At 39.5% G+C, this 19,870-nt stretch overlaps 1 protein-coding gene across 1 annotated transcript in view; it reads left to right on the top strand.

The window, feature by feature from the left end:
- DNAH6 (dynein axonemal heavy chain 6) overlaps nt 1–19,870 on the top strand; it is a 252,951-nt gene that overhangs the window by 141,216 nt on the left and 91,865 nt on the right. The window contains exons 42-47 of the mRNA XM_069067144.1: nt 894–967; nt 2,156–2,310; nt 10,643–10,874; nt 13,704–13,856; nt 18,062–18,202; nt 19,278–19,520. Coding sequence (XP_068923245.1) covers nt 894–967; nt 2,156–2,310; nt 10,643–10,874; nt 13,704–13,856; nt 18,062–18,202; nt 19,278–19,520 — 998 coding nt within the window. The remainder of the gene's footprint in view (nt 1–893; nt 968–2,155; nt 2,311–10,642; nt 10,875–13,703; nt 13,857–18,061; nt 18,203–19,277; nt 19,521–19,870) is intronic.

Here is a 19,870-nt window from a genome sequence, read left to right as displayed (position 1 = left end):
CATTATGTGGGGAAATGCAAAAGCAATGTGAGTAGTTCCTTGATAAAAACCTTTGTTCTCTCCTCTCCTCCTTTGTGGTTCATGCAATCCACATCTACCAATCAAAAGCCTGGTAACTCTTCTCTGCAGACCTACAGGGTAGTCCTCTTCCTTCCTCCATGAATTTAGTACCTGGCTCACAATCTTTCTCTCCTTTCTAACTCCCACAATTGTACTAGGGGGCTTCAAAATACATACTGATACTCCATTAAATACTCCAACCTCCTAGTTCCTCAGTGTTTTATGTTTGTCCAGTCATTTCCAACTCTTTGTGTCCAATCCCATATGGGACTTTCTTGGCAAAGATACTGGAAGAATTTGTCATTACTTTCTCCAGCTCATTTTACAGATGGGGAAACTGAGGCAAATGGGGTCAAGTAACTTGCCCAGGGTCACACAGCTAGTGAGTGTCTGAGGCTAGATTTGAACTCAGGTCTTCCTGACTCCAGGCCTGGCACACTATGGCGTCACCTAACTGCCCCAGTTCTTCAACTTATTCATGTCTTACAAATTACTCCCCATTCACACACACACACACACACACACACACACACAAAGAGAGTAATACCCTTGATCTTTTCTATCACCTATAAATACACCACTTCCATGTTCATGAACTCTGAAATTCCTTTATCTAGTCTAAATCTTTTGGATTTCTAACTTTCCCTCTAGAATTACATTATCTTATAAACTGGTCCAGTGTATTTCTCTTTAAACATGTTTCTTTTCCCATAATTGATGTTCCTAACTAAAAGAAGTGTAAAAATGTTGACATCATTTTGTCTGATTTAGTCCTTTAGTAATATGCATGATATTTTATATAACTAAATTATGTCTGTTTTGAATATTTATAGGTAAGCATTTTGCCATTCCAATTGATCCAGAATATTTTATCCAAAAGCCAGTCATATTTGGAGATTTTATAAAGGCAAGTATGTGATACATTGCTGAGGTTCATAGAATTAACAAAATATATTCTGTTTGGTTTTCTTCCTCTTCCCTTCATTAATGAAGCTTTTAAGATCAAAAGTCAAAACTCTAAAATTGAGCTTCCCCCTCAGATTTCTCTCATCACTTTGTCTGAAACTTCCCTGTATCTGTAGCACTCTCTAATTTGTATCAGAGCTTTTGAACAGATGTTATCTGCCCTACTAGATAATGTCTTGAGAATAAAATTCAATACCCATTTTTGTGTCACTAGCTTCTAATTTAGGGTCCTGTGTTTAATAAAAGCTTGTTACAACATGAACACTTAAAGTACTAAATCTCCCAGCTATAATAGTATGAAAATCATTTGACATAATCAGATGATTAAATGCCTATCTATGTGTGTATATATGTGTACACGTGCATATAGGTATACACATATGTGTGCAAGTGTATATACACACATGCATGTATATATACACATTTATGTGCATGTATGTGTGTGCACATGAATATACATGCCTTGTGTATACATATATTTGTACACATGCGTATACATGTATAGATATACATATAAACATGTGTGGTGGACAACTAGATGGTGCAGTGGATAGAATGCTGGGCCTAAGGTCAGGAATACTCAAATTCCTCAGTTCAAACCTGACCTCAGACACTTTGTGACCCTGGGCAAGTCATTTAACCCTGTGTGTCTCAACTTCCTCATCTGTTAAACAAGCTAGAGAATGAAATGACAAACCCCTCCAGTATCTTTGCCAAGAAAACCCCAAATGGGGTCATGGAGAGTCTGACATGACTGAAAAACAACCCAACAACAACCAGTATGTGTATGTATGTGCCTGTATGCCCAGCACTTAGGGTAGTGCCATGCATCTCGTATGCACTCCGTAAATGCTTTTTCATTCATTTGTTCCATTAGATTATGAGCTCCTTGAGGGCAGGGTCTGTCTTTTGTCTCTCTTTGTACCCCTAGCACTTGGCACGGTGCCCGGCACGTAGTACCCATGTCCATATGTATGTGTTTGCGTGGGTATGCATGTATATGTGAGTGCCTATACATTTATGCATGTGTACTTATATAGCTCAGATTCTTGTGAAATCATTGGCATTCCACACCTATGCATACTTACCTGTCCTTGTTGGTTCTTCTCCCCTAACTCTTTGGCTACAGATTGGTGTTGAAAAAGATGATCGTCTCTATGAAGACCTGGTGGACATGAATAAGATAGCTTCCGTTTTACAGGATTACCTTGACGATTACAACATAATGACCTCGAAAGAAGTAAAGCTGGTCTTCTTCCAGGATGCCATCGAGCACGTGTCAAGGTACAGTGAGGCCACATCACGCTCGCCATTAGGTTTTGTGTCCTCCAACTACTGCAGATGATCGACTGGGACAGATCCATTGCTAAGTGTGCAGGGCCTTAGGATTGCTTGTCACTACTGTGCTTTCCAAGTCATTTCATTTTTAAAATATTTCAGGGATATGCTAGTTGCTTCGTTAAGGTGTAAAGGAGAAGCTGGTTTCTCAAAAGCCCTCTCCATAGATTTCGAGCTCTGACAGATTCTCCCAAGGTTGAAAGGTTCAGTGTGTGGTTCCAGGGACAGGCGACCATGTGAAGACCATCCTAGCTAAAGGCAGCGAGTCTTATCACCAAAAGATCAGCCAACAGTGGATAAGGGTTTTTGTTTGTCTGTTTGTTTGTTTGACCACAGTGATGAAACAGATAAAAATTTAGAAATATTAAAGTTACTTTTTTTCTGATTTTGTAGAATATAAAATCTTAGAACTGAGGAGGGAGCAACCAATCAATAAACATTTATTAAGCCCTTTTTATGTGCCAGGCACCATGCCAAGTGCTAGGGATACAAAAAGAGGCAAAGGACAGACTCTGCCTTCGAGGAGCTTACACTCTAATGGAACAAATGAATGAGCAAGCATTTGTGGAGTGTGGACTAGGAGCAAAGCACCATCCTAAGTGCTTGAGATATAGACAGAAAATCAAGACGGACACTTCTCTTCAGGAGCTCACATTCTGACAGAGGGCAGTGACCCACAGAGAGGTGTCAGCAGCCAGTCAAATGGAAAAGCCCAGTGGTCTGTAAAGAACACTCTCAGACATGTTGCTTCTATTGATGATACATTGTCGGTTTCTGACGTTGAGCCATCTGAAAGTACCCACAGCTATGGCGGTTAGAACTTTCCTTTGGGGCGGGGGGGCATCTGTAGATGTGGCTTCTAAGGAAGCATAGGGCTACAGTGCCTGCAGAGTCAGGAACTATCGGTTCACATCTGCACAAAGGTTGCTCCTCTGAACAACATGTGGGGGAGCCTGGACTGGCAGCAAAGTTGGTGGTTGAGGGGTAGAAAAATGGCACTGCTAGTCTCTCTTGATCAGACCTGCTCTTTGGTGATAGGAGGTCAGCTCTTGGTGGGGTGGTGTTGGTGGTGACAGAGATTCTAGGCCTTCTTTCTACTGGGATGCTCCATTCACTGATGACGTAGAGTCAACAGACCTGGGTTTGAATCTGAGCTTCTCTTGAACACCTCCAGTGACAGGGACCTTACTACCTACAAGGCCGTTCATTCCCTTGTCTGACCCCTCAGAGCTAGATTCTTCCTCCCTAGGATTTCCAAGCCTTGGCCACAATTCTTCCTTCTAGAGCTATGGGCAGTAATTCTAATAATCTCCCTTTCATCTAATGTCCTTTCAGAAAAGTAGTTATTATGTGCCTCTAATTCTTCTACCCTTCTAACTCATCATTCCCATTTCCCTTGAGTTTTCTTCATGTAATATAGTCATTGTTTTCTTGGTGAAGTCCTGTTTATTTTGGTCCTCTTAGAATATGACGCTCAGGTGTCTTCCTCTTAAACTCTTTCCTTCTAGTAGCATATCCTGGAGGTCAGGAAATGACAGAAATAGGAGGTCTGGGTATGGAGAGGCTGTTAATGGCAAGAAGTATGCCAATGCCCCTTTGATGCCCCTTGTCCCAGTGAATTAGAGGAAGAAGAGAAAATGCCCAGAGATTGGCAAGGTCTAGGGTCCTCTATATAGTATCCTCCAGGCAAAGCCAAGTTTTACTTTTTGCTGTTTATTTAGTAGAAAGAACATTTAGATAGCCTAGCACTAGAAATTGCTTACTTTTTTCACCCCATTCATTCTAGAGGCAACATGGTGTCATGGATAGGGCATGGAACTTGGAATCAAGGACATCCAGGCTCAGATCTTACTTTTGAAACTTACGGGCTGTGTGAACTTCTCTATGCCTCTATTTTCTCATCAGTAAAACAATGAATGAGCATTTAAGTACCTACTATGTGCAAAGCACTAGATTCATCTTCCAACATCCCTTTCAGGCTAAAGTCTATGATCCTATGAAGGTTTTCCAAATGGCTTATATTCATTGTTCCATTTGAGGCTCACTACAACTCTGTGATGGAGGTACTATATATATTATTTGGGATAGGGATGAGGACAGGACCTGTGATTTGAGTGATACAAGAGATCCCGGGCTTGAAAAGTTGCCTAGAGGGGCAGCTAGGTGGAGCACCAGCCCTAGATTCAGAAGGACCAGAGTTCAAATCTAGCTTCAGACACTCAACACTTACTAGTCATGTGACCTTGGGCAAGTCACTTAACCCCAACTGCCCTGCCTTCCCCCCCTCTAAAAAGGGGGGAAACATTGCCTAGAGCACTTGAAGGCCAAACTACTCACCCATTACATGTAAGAGGTGAGATTTGAACCCAGGTCATCCCTCACTAAGGCCAACTCTCCACCCACTGCAATCTGATGTCTAATTCCTCATTTTACAGATGAGGAAATTTAGGTTAACCCACCAACTTTTCCATTTAAACTCATCCTTGTAAGTAATTTTATGGAAGTTTTCACATGCAAGACATCATTGATTAAGTGCTACAATATTACATCTACTATATCTTTCCATTACCTTTTGGGTAACTCACAATTGTGTTTCTTCTGAAAATAATAGCATTGCATGATTCCCAGTAATATTGGTAGAATGTTGGTACTAATTCCCCACACTTTTGCAGAGGTTGGAGGTTAAATATGTTACATTGCACATGTTTTTGGAAATTCCTGATATATTGGTCAATTTTGCTGATTTTTTCCCTCTTTTTTGTCTTTAAAATATTTTTTGTTATATAGGGTATTGTGATATGTATTACATGTGTTTGTTACATGGGGTAAAATATTATTTGTTATATGGAGTAACCCTCTGAGAGGAGAGGGGTAAAGGATACTGGAGAAAATGCTAATGATATAAAAAATCAGCAAAGATCATCAATAAAATTATTTTTAAATTTTTTCCCTTCAAAATTTTATCTTAGACTCAAACACCAGAGCACAGAGAATAGAGAAAAGAAACAAAAACATGTCATAAACTTAAAAATGCAAAGTTAGAAAGAAAAAATAGTATGTGCATAGCAGAACATGAGAGAGGATTCAAAATATGTGACAATAAATGTTCATTTCAAGAAAGTCTATATGATAAATAATACTCGTGTTGAGAATTGTCCATCTTTGCTTCCTTGTGAGTTTTCTTTTGTTCTCTGCTGTGTACTTTTTTACTTTGTTCTTTTTTTCCCTCCCCCCAATCCCTCCTCTCAGAAGAACATGATAAAGTTTAGATATGTTTCTCTATAGTCATAAATATATACATACCCTCCCCCCCAGAAGGCTACAATAAAGTTTAGATATGTTTCTCTATAGCTATGGATACGTACATACACAGAGAGAGAGAGAGAGAGAGAGAGAGAGAGAGACATATGCTTTCCCAAACCCTTTCTACCCCTGATCTTTGTTTTTTATATTATGTGCCTATCTCTTGTTTCCTATCCCTCCTCCCTCCTCTACTTTACTTACCTCTATTTTGCCCACTACCTTGCCCTTCTATGACTTGTCTACCCCTTCCCCCCCAAGGATCCCTCCCCTATCCTCCCATTTCCATAAATCTAAACACCCTTCTATACCCCTGTTTTACCAATTCCCTCACCGTCCCCTCTAAAGATCCCTCCCTTGTCCTCTCCCATGCCCTTATTGTTATATTTCTTCTGAATTTAGAAGACTTCTGTACTCTTCTAAATATATATGTATTGTTCCTTCTTTAACCCATTGCCAATGAAAGTAGGTTACCAGAACTACCAGCCCTTCTCCTCCATCTAATTCCTCTGTATCAACTCTTCCTCTTGCACCTCATTTATATAAAATAATTACTCTTTTAATCTGTTCCTAAATGGTTTTATTTTTTAAATTCATATCATACTCAGGCTTACCCTAATTTTTCTTATGAACTACCCAATTATTGATAATAATCTTAGACATACATTTTACATTATATAAAATAAACAATTTCTCCTTATGTATCTCTTATAATCAGTCTTTGTTATGTGTCTTATATTTATCTTGCTTCTTGTATGTTAAATCTTCTATTAGGTTCAGGATTTTTTTACCAAAGTCTTAAAAGTCTGAGAGTTTATCAGATATACATTTTTTTTCATTCAATATAATACTTAACCTTGCAGGGTATGATTTTTTTTATCAGAGCCCCAGTTCTTTTGCTCATTGATCTGTTGTGTTCCAGGACCTGTGGTCCTTTAATGTCTCTGCTGCTAGGTCTTGTGTATTGTGGCACCATCATATTTAAATTGTTTTAATCTTGATGCTTTTACATTTTTTCCTTGAGCTGGGGGTTTCAAAATTTGTCTATGATATTCCTATGAGTTTTCCTCATAGGATTTCTTTTAAGTGGTGATCAATGGATTATTTTCTGTTTCTTCTTTCCCCCTTGTTCTAAAGCTTCAGGACAATTTTCTTTGATTATTTCTTGTATTATTATATCAAGATTCTTTTTTTGGCTGTAACTTTCAGTTAGTCCAATTATTTTTATATTTTCTCTTCTTGATCTTTTCTTCAAATCAGTTGTTTTCCTTATGTTTCACTTTCTCTTCAATTTTTTCATTATTCATATTTTGTTTAATCATTTCTTGATCTCTTATAATTTCACTGCCTTCGCTTTGTCCATTTCTAATTTTCAAGGTGTCATTTTCTTCCTTAAGATTCTGGATCTCCTTTTCTAATTGATTGACTTTCCTTTCATACCTTTCTTACTTTTCTTGGATTATTCTTATTTTCTTTTTTTAGTTTTTCCTCCATCTCTGTCATTTCATTTTTAAAGTCTTTTTTAAGATCTTCTATGAATTCTTTTTGGGCAGGTGACCATTTGACATTACTCTTTGAAGGTTACTTCAATATCTTCCTCTAAAGATGAGCCCTGGTCATCTCTATTCCCATCACAGTTTTCTATGGTTGGATTCTTTCTCCTTTGCCTGTGCATTTTTTGTAGTAACAACTTAATTATTTGTAATCACCTCTAGCCCTGGGGTATGGGAAATGGTGCCTCTTGCCCCAGATCTTCAGTTCTCCTCGCTAGCCTGAAACCAAAACCAAACTCCAATGTCCTGTAACCCCATAGTCAGGGGCTTTCTGCCCCACTTCTTCCGCATTCACTGGGTGTGTGCTGGTTCCTTCTTGCCCCTTCTGCTTTTTGCAGCACACCTGGCTGGGTCTGGCATTCCTGGTCAGCAGAGGTTCCCTTGATTTTCCTGGGCTCAGAGGCCCAACTCCCCTCACTATCCTAAGGGTACAAGTTCCAGTGGCTGGTACTGATCCAGCCTCTCAAACCAACTAACCCCAGGACTTGCTGCTTGTTGTTAAAACTGCTTTATTGTGTAAAAAGAGGTATTTACTCTTCACTGGGACCAAACCTTGTCCTGGGATTTTTCTTCTGATATTAAATTGTACCAGGAGGACCCCAGTTATGCCCCTGTTCTTATTTATCTCCAACCACACTTTGTTTGCACTAAGGTGATATTTTAACTCTTTTGTGGGGGGGAAATATTAAGAGTTTGGAATTTTGTGACCTACTCTGCCATCTTCCCAGAATCCTCTCCCTATTTTTAAATTTTTAAAAAAGAATATTGGTGTTTAAAAAAATAATGGACCTTCATGACAGAGAGGAACTTTGGATCATGGAAAGGACTATGTAGTTTTCCAAAGGAGATCCAAGAGAATATCTTTCTCATATTTAATTCAGGTCCAAGTTCACTTTATAGAAGGGGATGGGGTGGTAGAAAGCCAATTTGTTCATTCTCAGAACTGAAGATATAGAATTGAGAGTTGCAGTTGAGCTAATGTAGAGAAAAAGAATGGGACTGAATTTTGAAGACCATTCTTTAGGGATGTCCACCTGAGTTCATATCCAGCCTCAGATACTTACTGGCTGTGTGACCCTAGACAAGTCACTTAACCCTGTTTGCTTCATTTTTCTCATCTGTAAAATGGTCTAGAAAAAGAAATGGCAAACCATTCCAGTATCTTTGCCAAGAAAACGCCAAATGGAGTGAAGAAGAGTCATGCATGACTGAAAATGACTGGACAATAAGAAGCAGCATCTTTTTATATGAAAGGAAAAGAGCCAGAGTATTGTCCAGAAAGCAATCCAAGATACTTGCTGTATCTGAGATTCAATGAGATAAACAATATGAAGGTACTTAGAAACTAGACTCTGAACTTCTTGATGACAGACACCAGTTTTGTTTTTTGTTTTATTTTTTTTTTATTTTGCCTTTCTTTATATACCCAACTCTTAGTACCAGTGGCTGCCTAGCAGATAGTAGGTGCTTTAATAAATCTTGTTGATTGACTTCTATCTAAATGAGATGTATTATTTATTAAAATTTATAATTAACTTTTTTCTGGTCTATTTCATCATACAACTGTTCTACAACTTAGAGCCTTAGAGTGTCGCCTAGACCAACTGAGATGTTGGATTAGTTGTCCAGTGTCATACTACCAGTAGGTGTCAGAGGCAGGATTTGAACTCGGACATTCCTATCTCCAAGGCCAGATCTATCCCTGTCCTAATGCTGTTTCTTTCTAATGACTACAACATACACTCCCAGTATCCTCTAACAGAACTGATAACAATTCACTTGGATTAGTGTGAGCAATACTGATACATATCTCTCAACTCAAGACCCTGCTGAATTGAATTAACTTCCTATTAATTGGAAATGTGGGTAGGATTTAAGTAGATGAAGAGGAAGGATGGGGGAGGGAATTTCAGCTGTGGAGCAGTAGGAGATGTGATGAAGAGAAGGCTTAGATTTGTTCCATTTGGTCATGTAGGGACCAAAATCCCAGATCCAGGAGATGAAAAGAAACACATTTAGGCTTGACATCCTGAAGGATTTCTTGCATAACTGGACTTCTCTCAAAGTAGAGGAGGTTACTTCAAGATCTAGTAGATTCCCTCACCTTGGAGACCTTTCAACAAAAGCTAGACAATCATGTGTCAGTCATGTTGTGGAGAGGATACTTAATTGTAGGTTAAACTAGATGGCCTTGAAGGTCTCTTCCAACTCAGCTATTCTGTGACTCAGGAAGTTTATGGAAGGCAAAGTTGTGGCAGAGTGACCTCTAGAGCAGATCTAGTAGCCTCTAAAGGATGGAAAATGTCCAGTAGGTCATGAGTTGAGAATGAACTATGAAAAGAAAGCTTAAGCCCCTATTGTGAAGTGTTTTTTAAAAATAACATTTTATTTTTCCCCAATTACATGTAAAAACAATTTGTAACATTTGTTGGGTCTTTTAAGTTTTTAAGTTTGTGATGTTTCTTTTTTTTTTAAGTTTAAATTCTATCCCTTTCTCCCCTCTCACTGAGATGGTAAGTAATCTGATATAGGTTATACATTTGCATTCATGTAAAACATTTTCATATTAGTCATTTTGTGCAAGAAAACTTAAAAAAAAGTGAAAATAGTATGCTTTGGTCTGTATTCAGACTGCATCAGTTCTTTTTCTGAAGGTGGATAGGATATTTCATCATGAGTCCTTTGGGATTGTCTTGGATCATTTTATTGCTGAGAATAGCCAAGTCATTCACAGTTCTTTGTCATACATTAGTGCTGTTCCTGTGTACAGTGTTCTGCTTCTGCTCACTTAACTTTGTATCAGTTCATGTAAATCTTTCCAGTTTTTTTCTGAAATAATCATGCTTGTCATTTCTTATAACACAATAATATTCCATCATAATCATGTACTGCAACTTGCTTTTGAGGCATCTTAATGAAATGACATCCTTGATATTACTATAATTTCAAATAGTTTAGTACAAACCTGTAAAATGGGGGTGGGGATGGGTTGCACTAGTGCAAAGTATAGAATGAAGGCTGCAGAAATGAGAAGGGCATTAGGGTACCTATCCAAGAAGGGCACATCAGGAGTTACAAGGAATCCCAAGATGAGGAACTAGACCTGAAGGAGGAAATAAAAATAGGAAAGGCATGAATCAGAAGACCTGGATTCTGGTACCAGCTTTGCCATTTTCCTACTTATAAAACTTGGGAATTTCCCTAACTGCTCTGGGAACCAGTTTCTTCCCGGCTGAAATGAGGTGTCAGCCCAGGCAAACTCTCTAGTCCTTCCCAGCTTAGACATTCTGCAAAGAATTCTGGCAGCAAAACTCCATTGCCGTAGTGAAATTTATTCTGATTTTGTTCAGGCTCAAGCCTCAGAGTCCATGGACATGTAGTCCTAAAAGTGAGAATAATTACATATGTTCCTTCTCTTCATGCAGGATTGCTCGGATGATTCGCCAGGAAAGGGGAAACGCTCTGCTTGTCGGTGTAGGTGGAACAGGAAAACAGTCTCTGACCAGGCTTGCCTCTCATATCTGTGCCTACAAGTGCTTTCAGATTGAGCTCAGTCGAGGCTACAACTATGACACTTTCCATGATGATCTAAGGAAGCTCTATAAGATGGCCGGAGTGGAAGACAAAGACATGGTTTTCCTTTTCACTGACACCCAGGTGTGTTTAAGTTGCTTAAATAATGGTCATACACTGGGACTATCAGTTAACCTTTCTTATGGGTATGAGAGCACTATGGTATCAGGTCTAGAGAGCTGACCTCAAAGCCAAGCAGATCAGGATTCTGTCCAGCCTCTGGGACCCTGGACAAATCACTTAACATCTTGGGATTCTAGAAGCATCTTGGAGAGAAGGAACTGACCTAGAATTGGAAAAAAAGACTTTACTCAGGGCGGCCAGGTAGCACAGCGAGTAAGAGCACCGACTCCAGTGTCAGAACGACCTGGAGTTCGAATCCCGGGCTCAGACACTTAGCACCCACCCAGAAACACCTGGCCGTGTAACCTTGAGCAAGTTACTTAACCCCAATTGCTTAGGGGTGGCCAGGTGGCTCAGCGAGTAAGAGCGCCGGCTGCAGTGTTGGGACGACCTGGAGATCGAATCCCGGGCTCAGATACTCAGCACCACACCCAGAAATAACTGGCCGTGTAGCCTTGAGCAAGTTACTTAACCCCGATTGCTTAATAAAAAAAAAAAATAAAAAAAAAAGACTTTACTCATCAGGAAGTTCTCTGCGCCAATGAAATTCAAATCGAATCTTTCTCTTCTATTATGAACATAGCTCAGAATCATTTCTTTGCTGTGAGGTATTTTACATAGTGGTGAATAGCTAATAATGAAAGCCAGCATTCAAATAGCACTTTGAGGTTTATATAGTACTTTACAAATATTATCTCAATTAATCCTCACAATAACTGTGGGGAGTAGACACTATTATTATCCACTTTTTGCAGATAAGGAAACTGAGGCAAAGAGTGGTCAAGTGGCTTGCCTAAAGTTGCATAGCTAGTAAGTGACTGGACTTGTTTGTTTTTTGTCTGCTTTTTGGAGGGAGGAAGGCAGGGCAGTTGGGGTTAAGTGACTTGCCCACATTCATACAGCTAGTGAGTGTTAAGTGTCTGAGGCTGGATTTGAACTCAGGTGCTCCTGACCCCAGTTCTGGTGCTCTATTCACTGTGCCACCTACCTGCCCCAACTGGCTGGATATGAAACTCATCTTTCTTACTCTAAATCTAGCACTCTATTCACTGCACCTTATCATAAATGTTTTTCCTTTATGATCAATTAATAATATTTTGGTCATTTGTATTGTCCCCTTGACAGTCTGTGTAATAAGAGGTAGGGAGTCCATTAGACTTGAACATAGCAATTATTTTCAGGTTTTTGTAAATATATTGATTTTTTCTCTTCCTTTTTTTTCTTTAATTCTTTGTTACACGGGATGGCACTCTGGAAGAAGGAAGGAGGAAAGATACCTGAGGGAATTTAGGCTATATCAAAAGAAAAGTACCAGATTTTTAAAAAATAGAAAGTCGGTGCAATGGATTATGAATTGAGGGACTGATCAAGGAGATAACAATCCTTTGTGGAGAAAAGTGTCCGGGACAGAGAAGACAAAGGTCACGATTGTCATGTCTGTGAAAAGATTATCCCCCCAAATAGGGGTTCCTCATGAACAGGAGAGAAAGGACCTCAGAGGCCTTTCTAGGCCAACCTGCGCCTGTGACGTGATTTGCCTGAGGAGAAGAGCCAAAAAAAGATGTTTGCAGTTTAAGAGTCAAATAATAACAGATGGTGCTTTAAGGCCGACAAAGTATCTTCTATGCATTCTCTCTCTCCAGTTCTGAAAACAGACCTGGCAGGCATTCATAGTTGCATTTTTCTTGTCCATAGTCACACAGCTAGTTAGTGTCATGGGTAGGATCTGAACCCAGGCCTCCCCTGATTCTGCATCCAGTGTTCTTGCTTCTGCTGTGCAGATATGAAGATAAACATTGGCTCCATGCTTCTTTATACTCTCACTTCTTCCACTCTACTCCAGGTCTTCGCTACCTCTCATGACTTTGTCTTGGCAGCCTCCAAACTGACCCCTATTCTCATGTTGTGTTATTTCTTCTTCAGATCGCTGACCATCTTTGTCATATACAACAACGATCATGTCACTCCCTTGATCAAAACATTTCAGTGGTTTCCCATTGCCTTCTGAATAAAGTCCCTTCTGGCATTCACAGCCTTGCACAATCTGGTATTGTCCCACATCTCCAGCTGTATCTTATACTAGTTCCCTGCCTAACCCCCAAACTCTGTGTTCCTGAAACTAGACCGTTTGCTGCCCCATGAATGTCCTCACCTTTGTGCCTTTGTCTACACCATTTTCAAATGACTAGAATGTCTCCTCTGCCACCCTCACCCGCTGAATCTTCATCTCTATCTTTTGATTACTACATCTGCTTCATGGACCAGCTTGTGGCACCTTCTCCTGGAAGCCTTCCCTGATTCCCCTCAATTAGAAAAGAGCTTCATCTCCATAGCTTCCCCATAGTACTTTGCTAATGTAAAGTCCAGTGGAACTCAGAGTTAGAAGACCTGGGGTAGGGAGGGGAGTCGAATCCCAGATCTGACAATTCCTAAGCTGTGTGAATATACACAAGCCACCTTCCCTCTCTGAGGCTCAGTTTCTCCAGCTGTAAAATAGGGCTAATAATGCTCACCTTGTTGTGAGGAAAGTCCTTTTGCAAAACCACCACATAGGAAAGTGTGAGCTATTATCGGTATCACATTTTATTTTGTATCACAGTTTAGATGTCTACGTGTGTCAACTCTACTACTGGACTATAAGCTCCCTAAGGGTAGGAATTATATCTTGTCTATGTTTACCTCTTCCACAGTAGCATGTAAGTTATTGGAAATGTGTGATGATGGGTCAATAGCCTGTGGTCATAGATGCAAAGTTACATGTTAACGATTCTCAACTGTTCTACTCCATAGATTGTTGTGGAAGAGTTCCTGGAAGACATTAACAATATTCTGAACTCAGGGGAAGTGCCAAATCTATTTGAAAAAGATGAGCTGGAGTATGTCATGGCAGCCACAAGGCCAAAGGCGAAAGAAGCAGGAATTGCAGAGGGCAATAGAGATGAGGTGAGAAAGACGATGATGATGATGATGATGGTGATGAAAGCTGACCTTCCCGTAGCCGCATAAGGTCAGCAAAGCATTTTCCCCAGATTGCCACACTTGTTGCTTTTGTTTTTCAGTCATTTTTCAGTCGTGTCTGACTTTCCAAGACTCCATTTGGGGCTTTCTTGACAAAGATACTGCACTGGTTTGCCATCTCCTTCTCTAGTTTCTTAGTAGGTGTTTAATCAATGCTAGTTCTCTTCTCCTCCTGACTGTTTGTAAGCCAGGCTGAAATTTTCACATTTCCTTCAGCCTATCTTCATGTGATGACATCATGATTGTCTTCTTAGAAACATTTGTCCAAGTCTTTCCCAAAATGTGACATCATGACGTATACAAGCAATACCTTTGTTGTGCTGTTTAACCTGGTCAGAGTTCACGGGAAGTTTTACCTACCTTCTTCACAACTCTATGCCTCTCTTGACATGTCTAGGTTAAGGAGTTTTTCTGTTCCACGTCACACTCTTGACTCATTAAAGCCCATTTTCCATCCTAGACTCATGCAGTTAATTTTTGAGACCCAAATGTAAGGTATTGCATTCGTTTCTAGTAAATATAATCTACTTAGATTCAGCTCCCTGATCTAGCTTCGTGAAAGCTTTGGATCCTGACTCTGAAGTCCAACATGTTAGGTAAACCTCTTGCTTTGTGCCATCTACAAAATGCATAACACATCGATATAACAAATGTCATGACTAATGTGGAAATGACATGTATAGCTTATATCCTTATTGTACACCATCTTGGGGAGGGGTGGGAATGGAGGGGTAGAAAGCTTAGAACCCAAAATTTTGTAGAATTGAATGTTGAAAACTAAAAATAAACAAATAAATAAAAAAACTTAAAAGAACAACTTTAAGCAAAGAAGTTACTTTGACTATTATAAATGCCCAAATTAACTACAAACAAATAACAAATAGCTTAATTAACAAATTAACAAAGGGCATATGAAGAAAGATGCTATCTGCATCCAGAGAAAGAATTGATAGAGGCATGTATAGTATATTCTACATATGCACATATTTGTGTCTAATGGGAGCCATCTCTACGGTGGGGTAGAGGGAAGAAAAAAAGGAAAAAATACATTTACATGATAACTCTGCTATATATTTAGGGTTATATATATGATATATCTCATATAGTTAAAAGAATAGCAAATTGTACATAATAGATTCACAGTTTCATAAGAAATCATCTTTTTTTACTACACTTTGTTATGGAAATGTTTGTTTTATTCCATAAATTAAAAATAAATAAAAACCATAAGAAAGAAAAAATATAACAAATGTTATAAATGTCTTGGGTTTTGTTGGACTTTGTTTCTAAATCAAAACCCAGTTTTGATTATGAGACTTCCTTGATGTGTGCCAGTGAAATTACCTGAAGCTTCCTCTGTTATCCAGGTAGAAGAAGCATTCCAAATAATTTATGTGATAATGTGTAAAGTTAGGAGCATATCTTTTTTTTTAAGATTTCAAATGCATTTTATTACATTAATAATGCCCCATTACAGTTGATAACAGACCACCTTCACTTGTTATGTTAATTCTGGAACAATCCAGAATGGTGCCAGCTTTGAGGAAAAGGAATTTCTCCTTTACTGGCTCCTCCAATCTTTTGGGACGACTCTGCCAACAGGGGACAGGTTCCATTCAATTCCAATTTGTGTTGCCGCATATGCCCAAATGGCAAGACAGAAAGTGGCTTCACTTAGCAATATTGGGGTTCCATACTTCTCATGAAAATTAGGCAGCCTTTCCTGGTGGTTCTGCCTTTCAACAGTTTGCTGAAAGCTGCGAACTCTTGAGGTTAGTGTCAGCGAGGCACTGGCCCGGGAGTTGTGTTCTGTGAGGTCCTTGGGGACCTCCCCTCTCTGGGCCTCTGTTTCCCCATCTGAAAAGTGGCTCAAGGCCCTCCTAAACAGAGGGAACATCACCAAAAGAGCAAGAAGAAACCACAAGGGACTCAGGGTGTCAACAGCACACCAAGCGCGTTCATCCTTGCAAGAAGTCAAAAGAAACAAAATGGCTGCCTGCGACGCTCACTAAAGGGGAACCCAGGAGCATATCTGAAGATTTTTAGATATTGACCATGAAATCCCTAGGGCAACTAGGTGGAGCAATGGATAGAGCGCCAGACCTGGAGTCAGGAAGACTTACTTTCCTGAGTTCAAATCTGGCCTGAGACACTTCCTAGCTGTGTGACTCACAGTGTCTGGAGGGCTGTCCCACGGAGAACAGACTGAACCAATTCTCATTAGACTTATTAGACCCCAGAGAGTCTAATATATAGGAACAAGGGTGTAAGTTGTAAAGAAGGAAATTTTGGTTTTGAGGAAGAAAAACCTTCCTAACACTTAAAGCTTTCCAGGAGCCACCTTTGGAGTGGGTCATCCCATGTACACATAGTCAGTGGAGGCCTTCCAGCGAAGACCACTAGAAAGATATGCTGGAGGGGGGATTGTCCTTCAATCACTTCCAACCAGAAAGGCATAAAAACACAATTCATACATAGTGCCTTCTCAGCTAGAAGGTTGAAAAACACCACATTTGGGGACCATGGCTTCTTAACATGGGGTCTGGTCATTTTGGTTTTTTAAAAGATTTAAATAATCATATTACATTTAATAACTAGTTTCACTCAATAACTGATTGATTTCCTTGTTCTATGCATTTTTTGTCCTTTTTTTTAGAGGGGAAGGAGGGCAATTTGGGGTTAAGTGACTTGCCCAAGGTCACACAGCTAGTAGGTGTTAAATGTCTGTGGCTGGATTTGAACTCAGGTCCTCCTACCACCAGGGCCAGTGCTTTATTCACTGCACCACCTAGCTGCCCCAATTCTTTGCATTTTAAAAACAGTATTGTGAGAGGGAGCTGACAGGTTTCACTAGACTCTCCAAGGGGTCCATGATAAAGAGAGTTATGAACCCCTCACTTCTAGTCCAGTCTCCCTCAGAGCCCCCTAAAATTCAAATTCTCAACTCTCTGAATTTCATTGTGTAAACTTATCCTAAAGATATTGTGGAGAAGGCAAATAGCTTAATTAACAAATCATCAACAGCAGAGAAGCAGTGTCTCATGGGAAGAAAGCAGATGAGAAAGTCTTCTTAGAGCACATGAAGCCAATGCAAGCTATCTTGTGCATCAAGTGACCATCTTAGTTGAAGAAACAAATTTTTAAAAACTGTAGAAAATCATGCTAGAAAGATACCAAACAGTAGGAAAGATTTGGACTAGCCAAGAATCTATTTTATGCTAATTAGAGATGTTTAACTTGAAAAGAAGTTATAATAAGACCTTAAAGTTGGGTAAGGTCATTCAGAGGCTACTTCATTTTAAAGCAACTGTTCCTCATTTTCATATTCATTTTCTGTGTTTTTCTTGTTCTACAAAGTCTTCCTTTGCTCCTCAAGGGGTCAATGTTCTACCCCTCCTCAAATATTCTTGTATTCCCTTGGGTGTTGTAGACCTACATTAAAATGTAACTTCCTTGGGGGCAGGGACTATTTGGGTGGGTTGTTTTTGTTTGTTTTTTTTTTTTCTGTATGCCCAGCAAGTAACTCAGAGAAAAGAGTACATAGTAAATAGTTAATAAATGTATAACCCTGGGGTGGTTAGGTGGCTCAGTAAGTAAAGCACCAGCCCCGGAGTCAGGAGGACCCGAGTTCGGTTCTGGCCTTAGACACTTAACACCCACACAGAAAAACTAATCATGTAACCTTGGGCAAGTTACTTAACCCCAATTGCCCCCCAAAAGGCAATAATAATAATAATAATAAATTTCTAATCCAAGAGTACTGAACCTGAAATCAGGAGAGGTCTGGGTTCAGATCCTACCTGTGACATACATTCATTGGCTGTGTGAATATAGGCAAATAACTATAAAATTAAGATACTGATACTGGCAATCTTTATCAATCTTTATCACAGGGTTGTTGCTGAGCTTATGAAAGAATGTACATAAAGTACAAGAGAGATAGGCAAACTCCTACCTCATATATTTTCCTTCTTTTCCTTCCATGAAACTCAATTTTTCTACTTAATACTGGGATGCCCAGTAGCATGCAACCCCTGGACATATTGGCCACTACACCTTTCCTTGATGGAATGAGTTTTTATACAGTTTAATTGGAAAAGAATGATGTATTGTTCTCTTTTCTTTATCAGGTGTTTCAGTTTTTTATTAGTCAAGTTCGCCAGAAGCTGCATATTGTGCTGTGTATGAGTCCCGTTGGGGAAGCTTTTCGCTCACGATGTCGGATGTTTCCATCCCTTGTGAATTGTTGCACAATCGACTGGTTTGTTCAGGTTAGTAAAACTCCCCGTGGAATACTGTGGGGAATTTGGCTTGTTTTAAAAGAAATCCCCAGATGTACTACATGAGACTTGACTTTCATCCATTTAGTTGATGAGAATGTGCCATTAATGAGTCCAGATTTTCAGGTTTCAATTCCTCTGTACCTGGTAATGACCAGATTAGCACAGACCTGCCCTAGAAAAAAAGGTAAAAGGAAGACTTCTCACAGTGAGAGGCAGGATCTAAACTCTGCAAATCTTCCTCAAATGAAGTGATAGAATAGCAAAAGTAAAACTCTCCACAGGAAAGCCAGCAAAAAGAGCATAAAAAAAAGAGTAACCAAAAAAGGGTTCCTGTTTCAGTGACAAAGTACAATTAGAAAAAAGAAGGTGAGAAAACTCCTAGGGGAATAAAAGGGAAAAATAATACAACAAGACATATGAAACCCCAGAAAACAAGAAACCCCTCAGGGTGCCTGAAAATCTTAAGGAAAGAATAAAAGAAAGAAAGAAGCAAATAAGAATTCTTAAAAAAGACTTAGAAAGACAGTGACTAATTGAGTGGAAAAGCTAGAAAATGTTGGTAAAGCCAAGGGCCCCCTAAAAAGACTATCTCCAAATTTTGGAGATATAGCAAGATATATTAGAACAAAGTCAAAAGATGGAAGTGGGTATAAAAAATAGGCATTTATAGAAGCTAAAGCATCTCCGGGGTGGCTTCAAGGCCCAGGTAGAACTTTGATGAAATGCAGTCATTCTGGAATCATTTTATTTCTGTCCTTATTCCCCAGAAACCAACAGAACTGAATCATTGTCTTACTGAAGTATTGTTACTGTGCCATTAAAGTGAAGTTTATTTTTTTTTTGAATAAGCATTCATTCATTTATTTAAGCAATTGGGGTTAAGTAACTTGCTCAAGGTTACACGGCCAGGTGTTTCTGGGTGGGTGCTAAGTGTCTGAGCCCGGATTCGATCCCCAGGTCATCTCGACACTGGGGCCAGTTTTCTTACTCGCTGTGCTACCTGGCCGCCCCAACAGTTTATTTTTTAAGTAGACTTTTGAAACCCTTCTTTTCTTCTTTACAGTGGCCCAGAGAAGCCCTTCTTTCTGTATCAAGGACCTTTTTCTTACATGTTGAACTTGGAAGCCAAGAAGTAAAAGAAAAGCTTTCATTGATGTGTGTGGACATTCACATGAGTGTGACAAACATGGCTGATAGATACTACTCAGAGCTGAGACGGCGGTATTATACCACACCTACATCCTATCTGGAATTAATTAACCTTTACCTCTCTATGTTGGGTGAAAAAAGGAAGCAACTGGTTTCAGTAAGTTCAGCTGTGTTAAGTGAGAGTTTTTCATTATTGATTAAAATAATCTTGCTCATTATCAATGGGTACATCATCCCTGGAAAGTATACTGCCAAGGTAAGTGAATTTAACCACAGCATTCAAAACTTCATTTGCAACCAAGGGTTCCACCTATGGATATTGTGGTGGTGGCTGATGGAGCACCTGTGTTTTCTTGGTGTTAACTTTTAGACCAAAATTAGCACAAGCAGCAGAGAATTGATCCATACTTTGTTGCATCTCAGCTTCAGAGGCTGCAATGAGTGCATAATCACCTGCAAACAAAAAGTCATGCACCAATACTCCCTTTACTTTGGTCTTAGCTTGTA

Source organism: Petaurus breviceps, unplaced genomic scaffold, assembly GCF_028583685.1.
Source record: "Petaurus breviceps papuanus isolate PSGF00001 unplaced genomic scaffold, PetGlider_PUasm1.0 139, whole genome shotgun sequence".
NCBI lineage: Eukaryota > Metazoa > Chordata > Mammalia > Diprotodontia > Petauridae > Petaurus > Petaurus breviceps.
The sequence above is the reverse complement of the archived record's forward strand: the minus strand, read 5'-3'. Positions and strand labels throughout refer to the sequence as shown.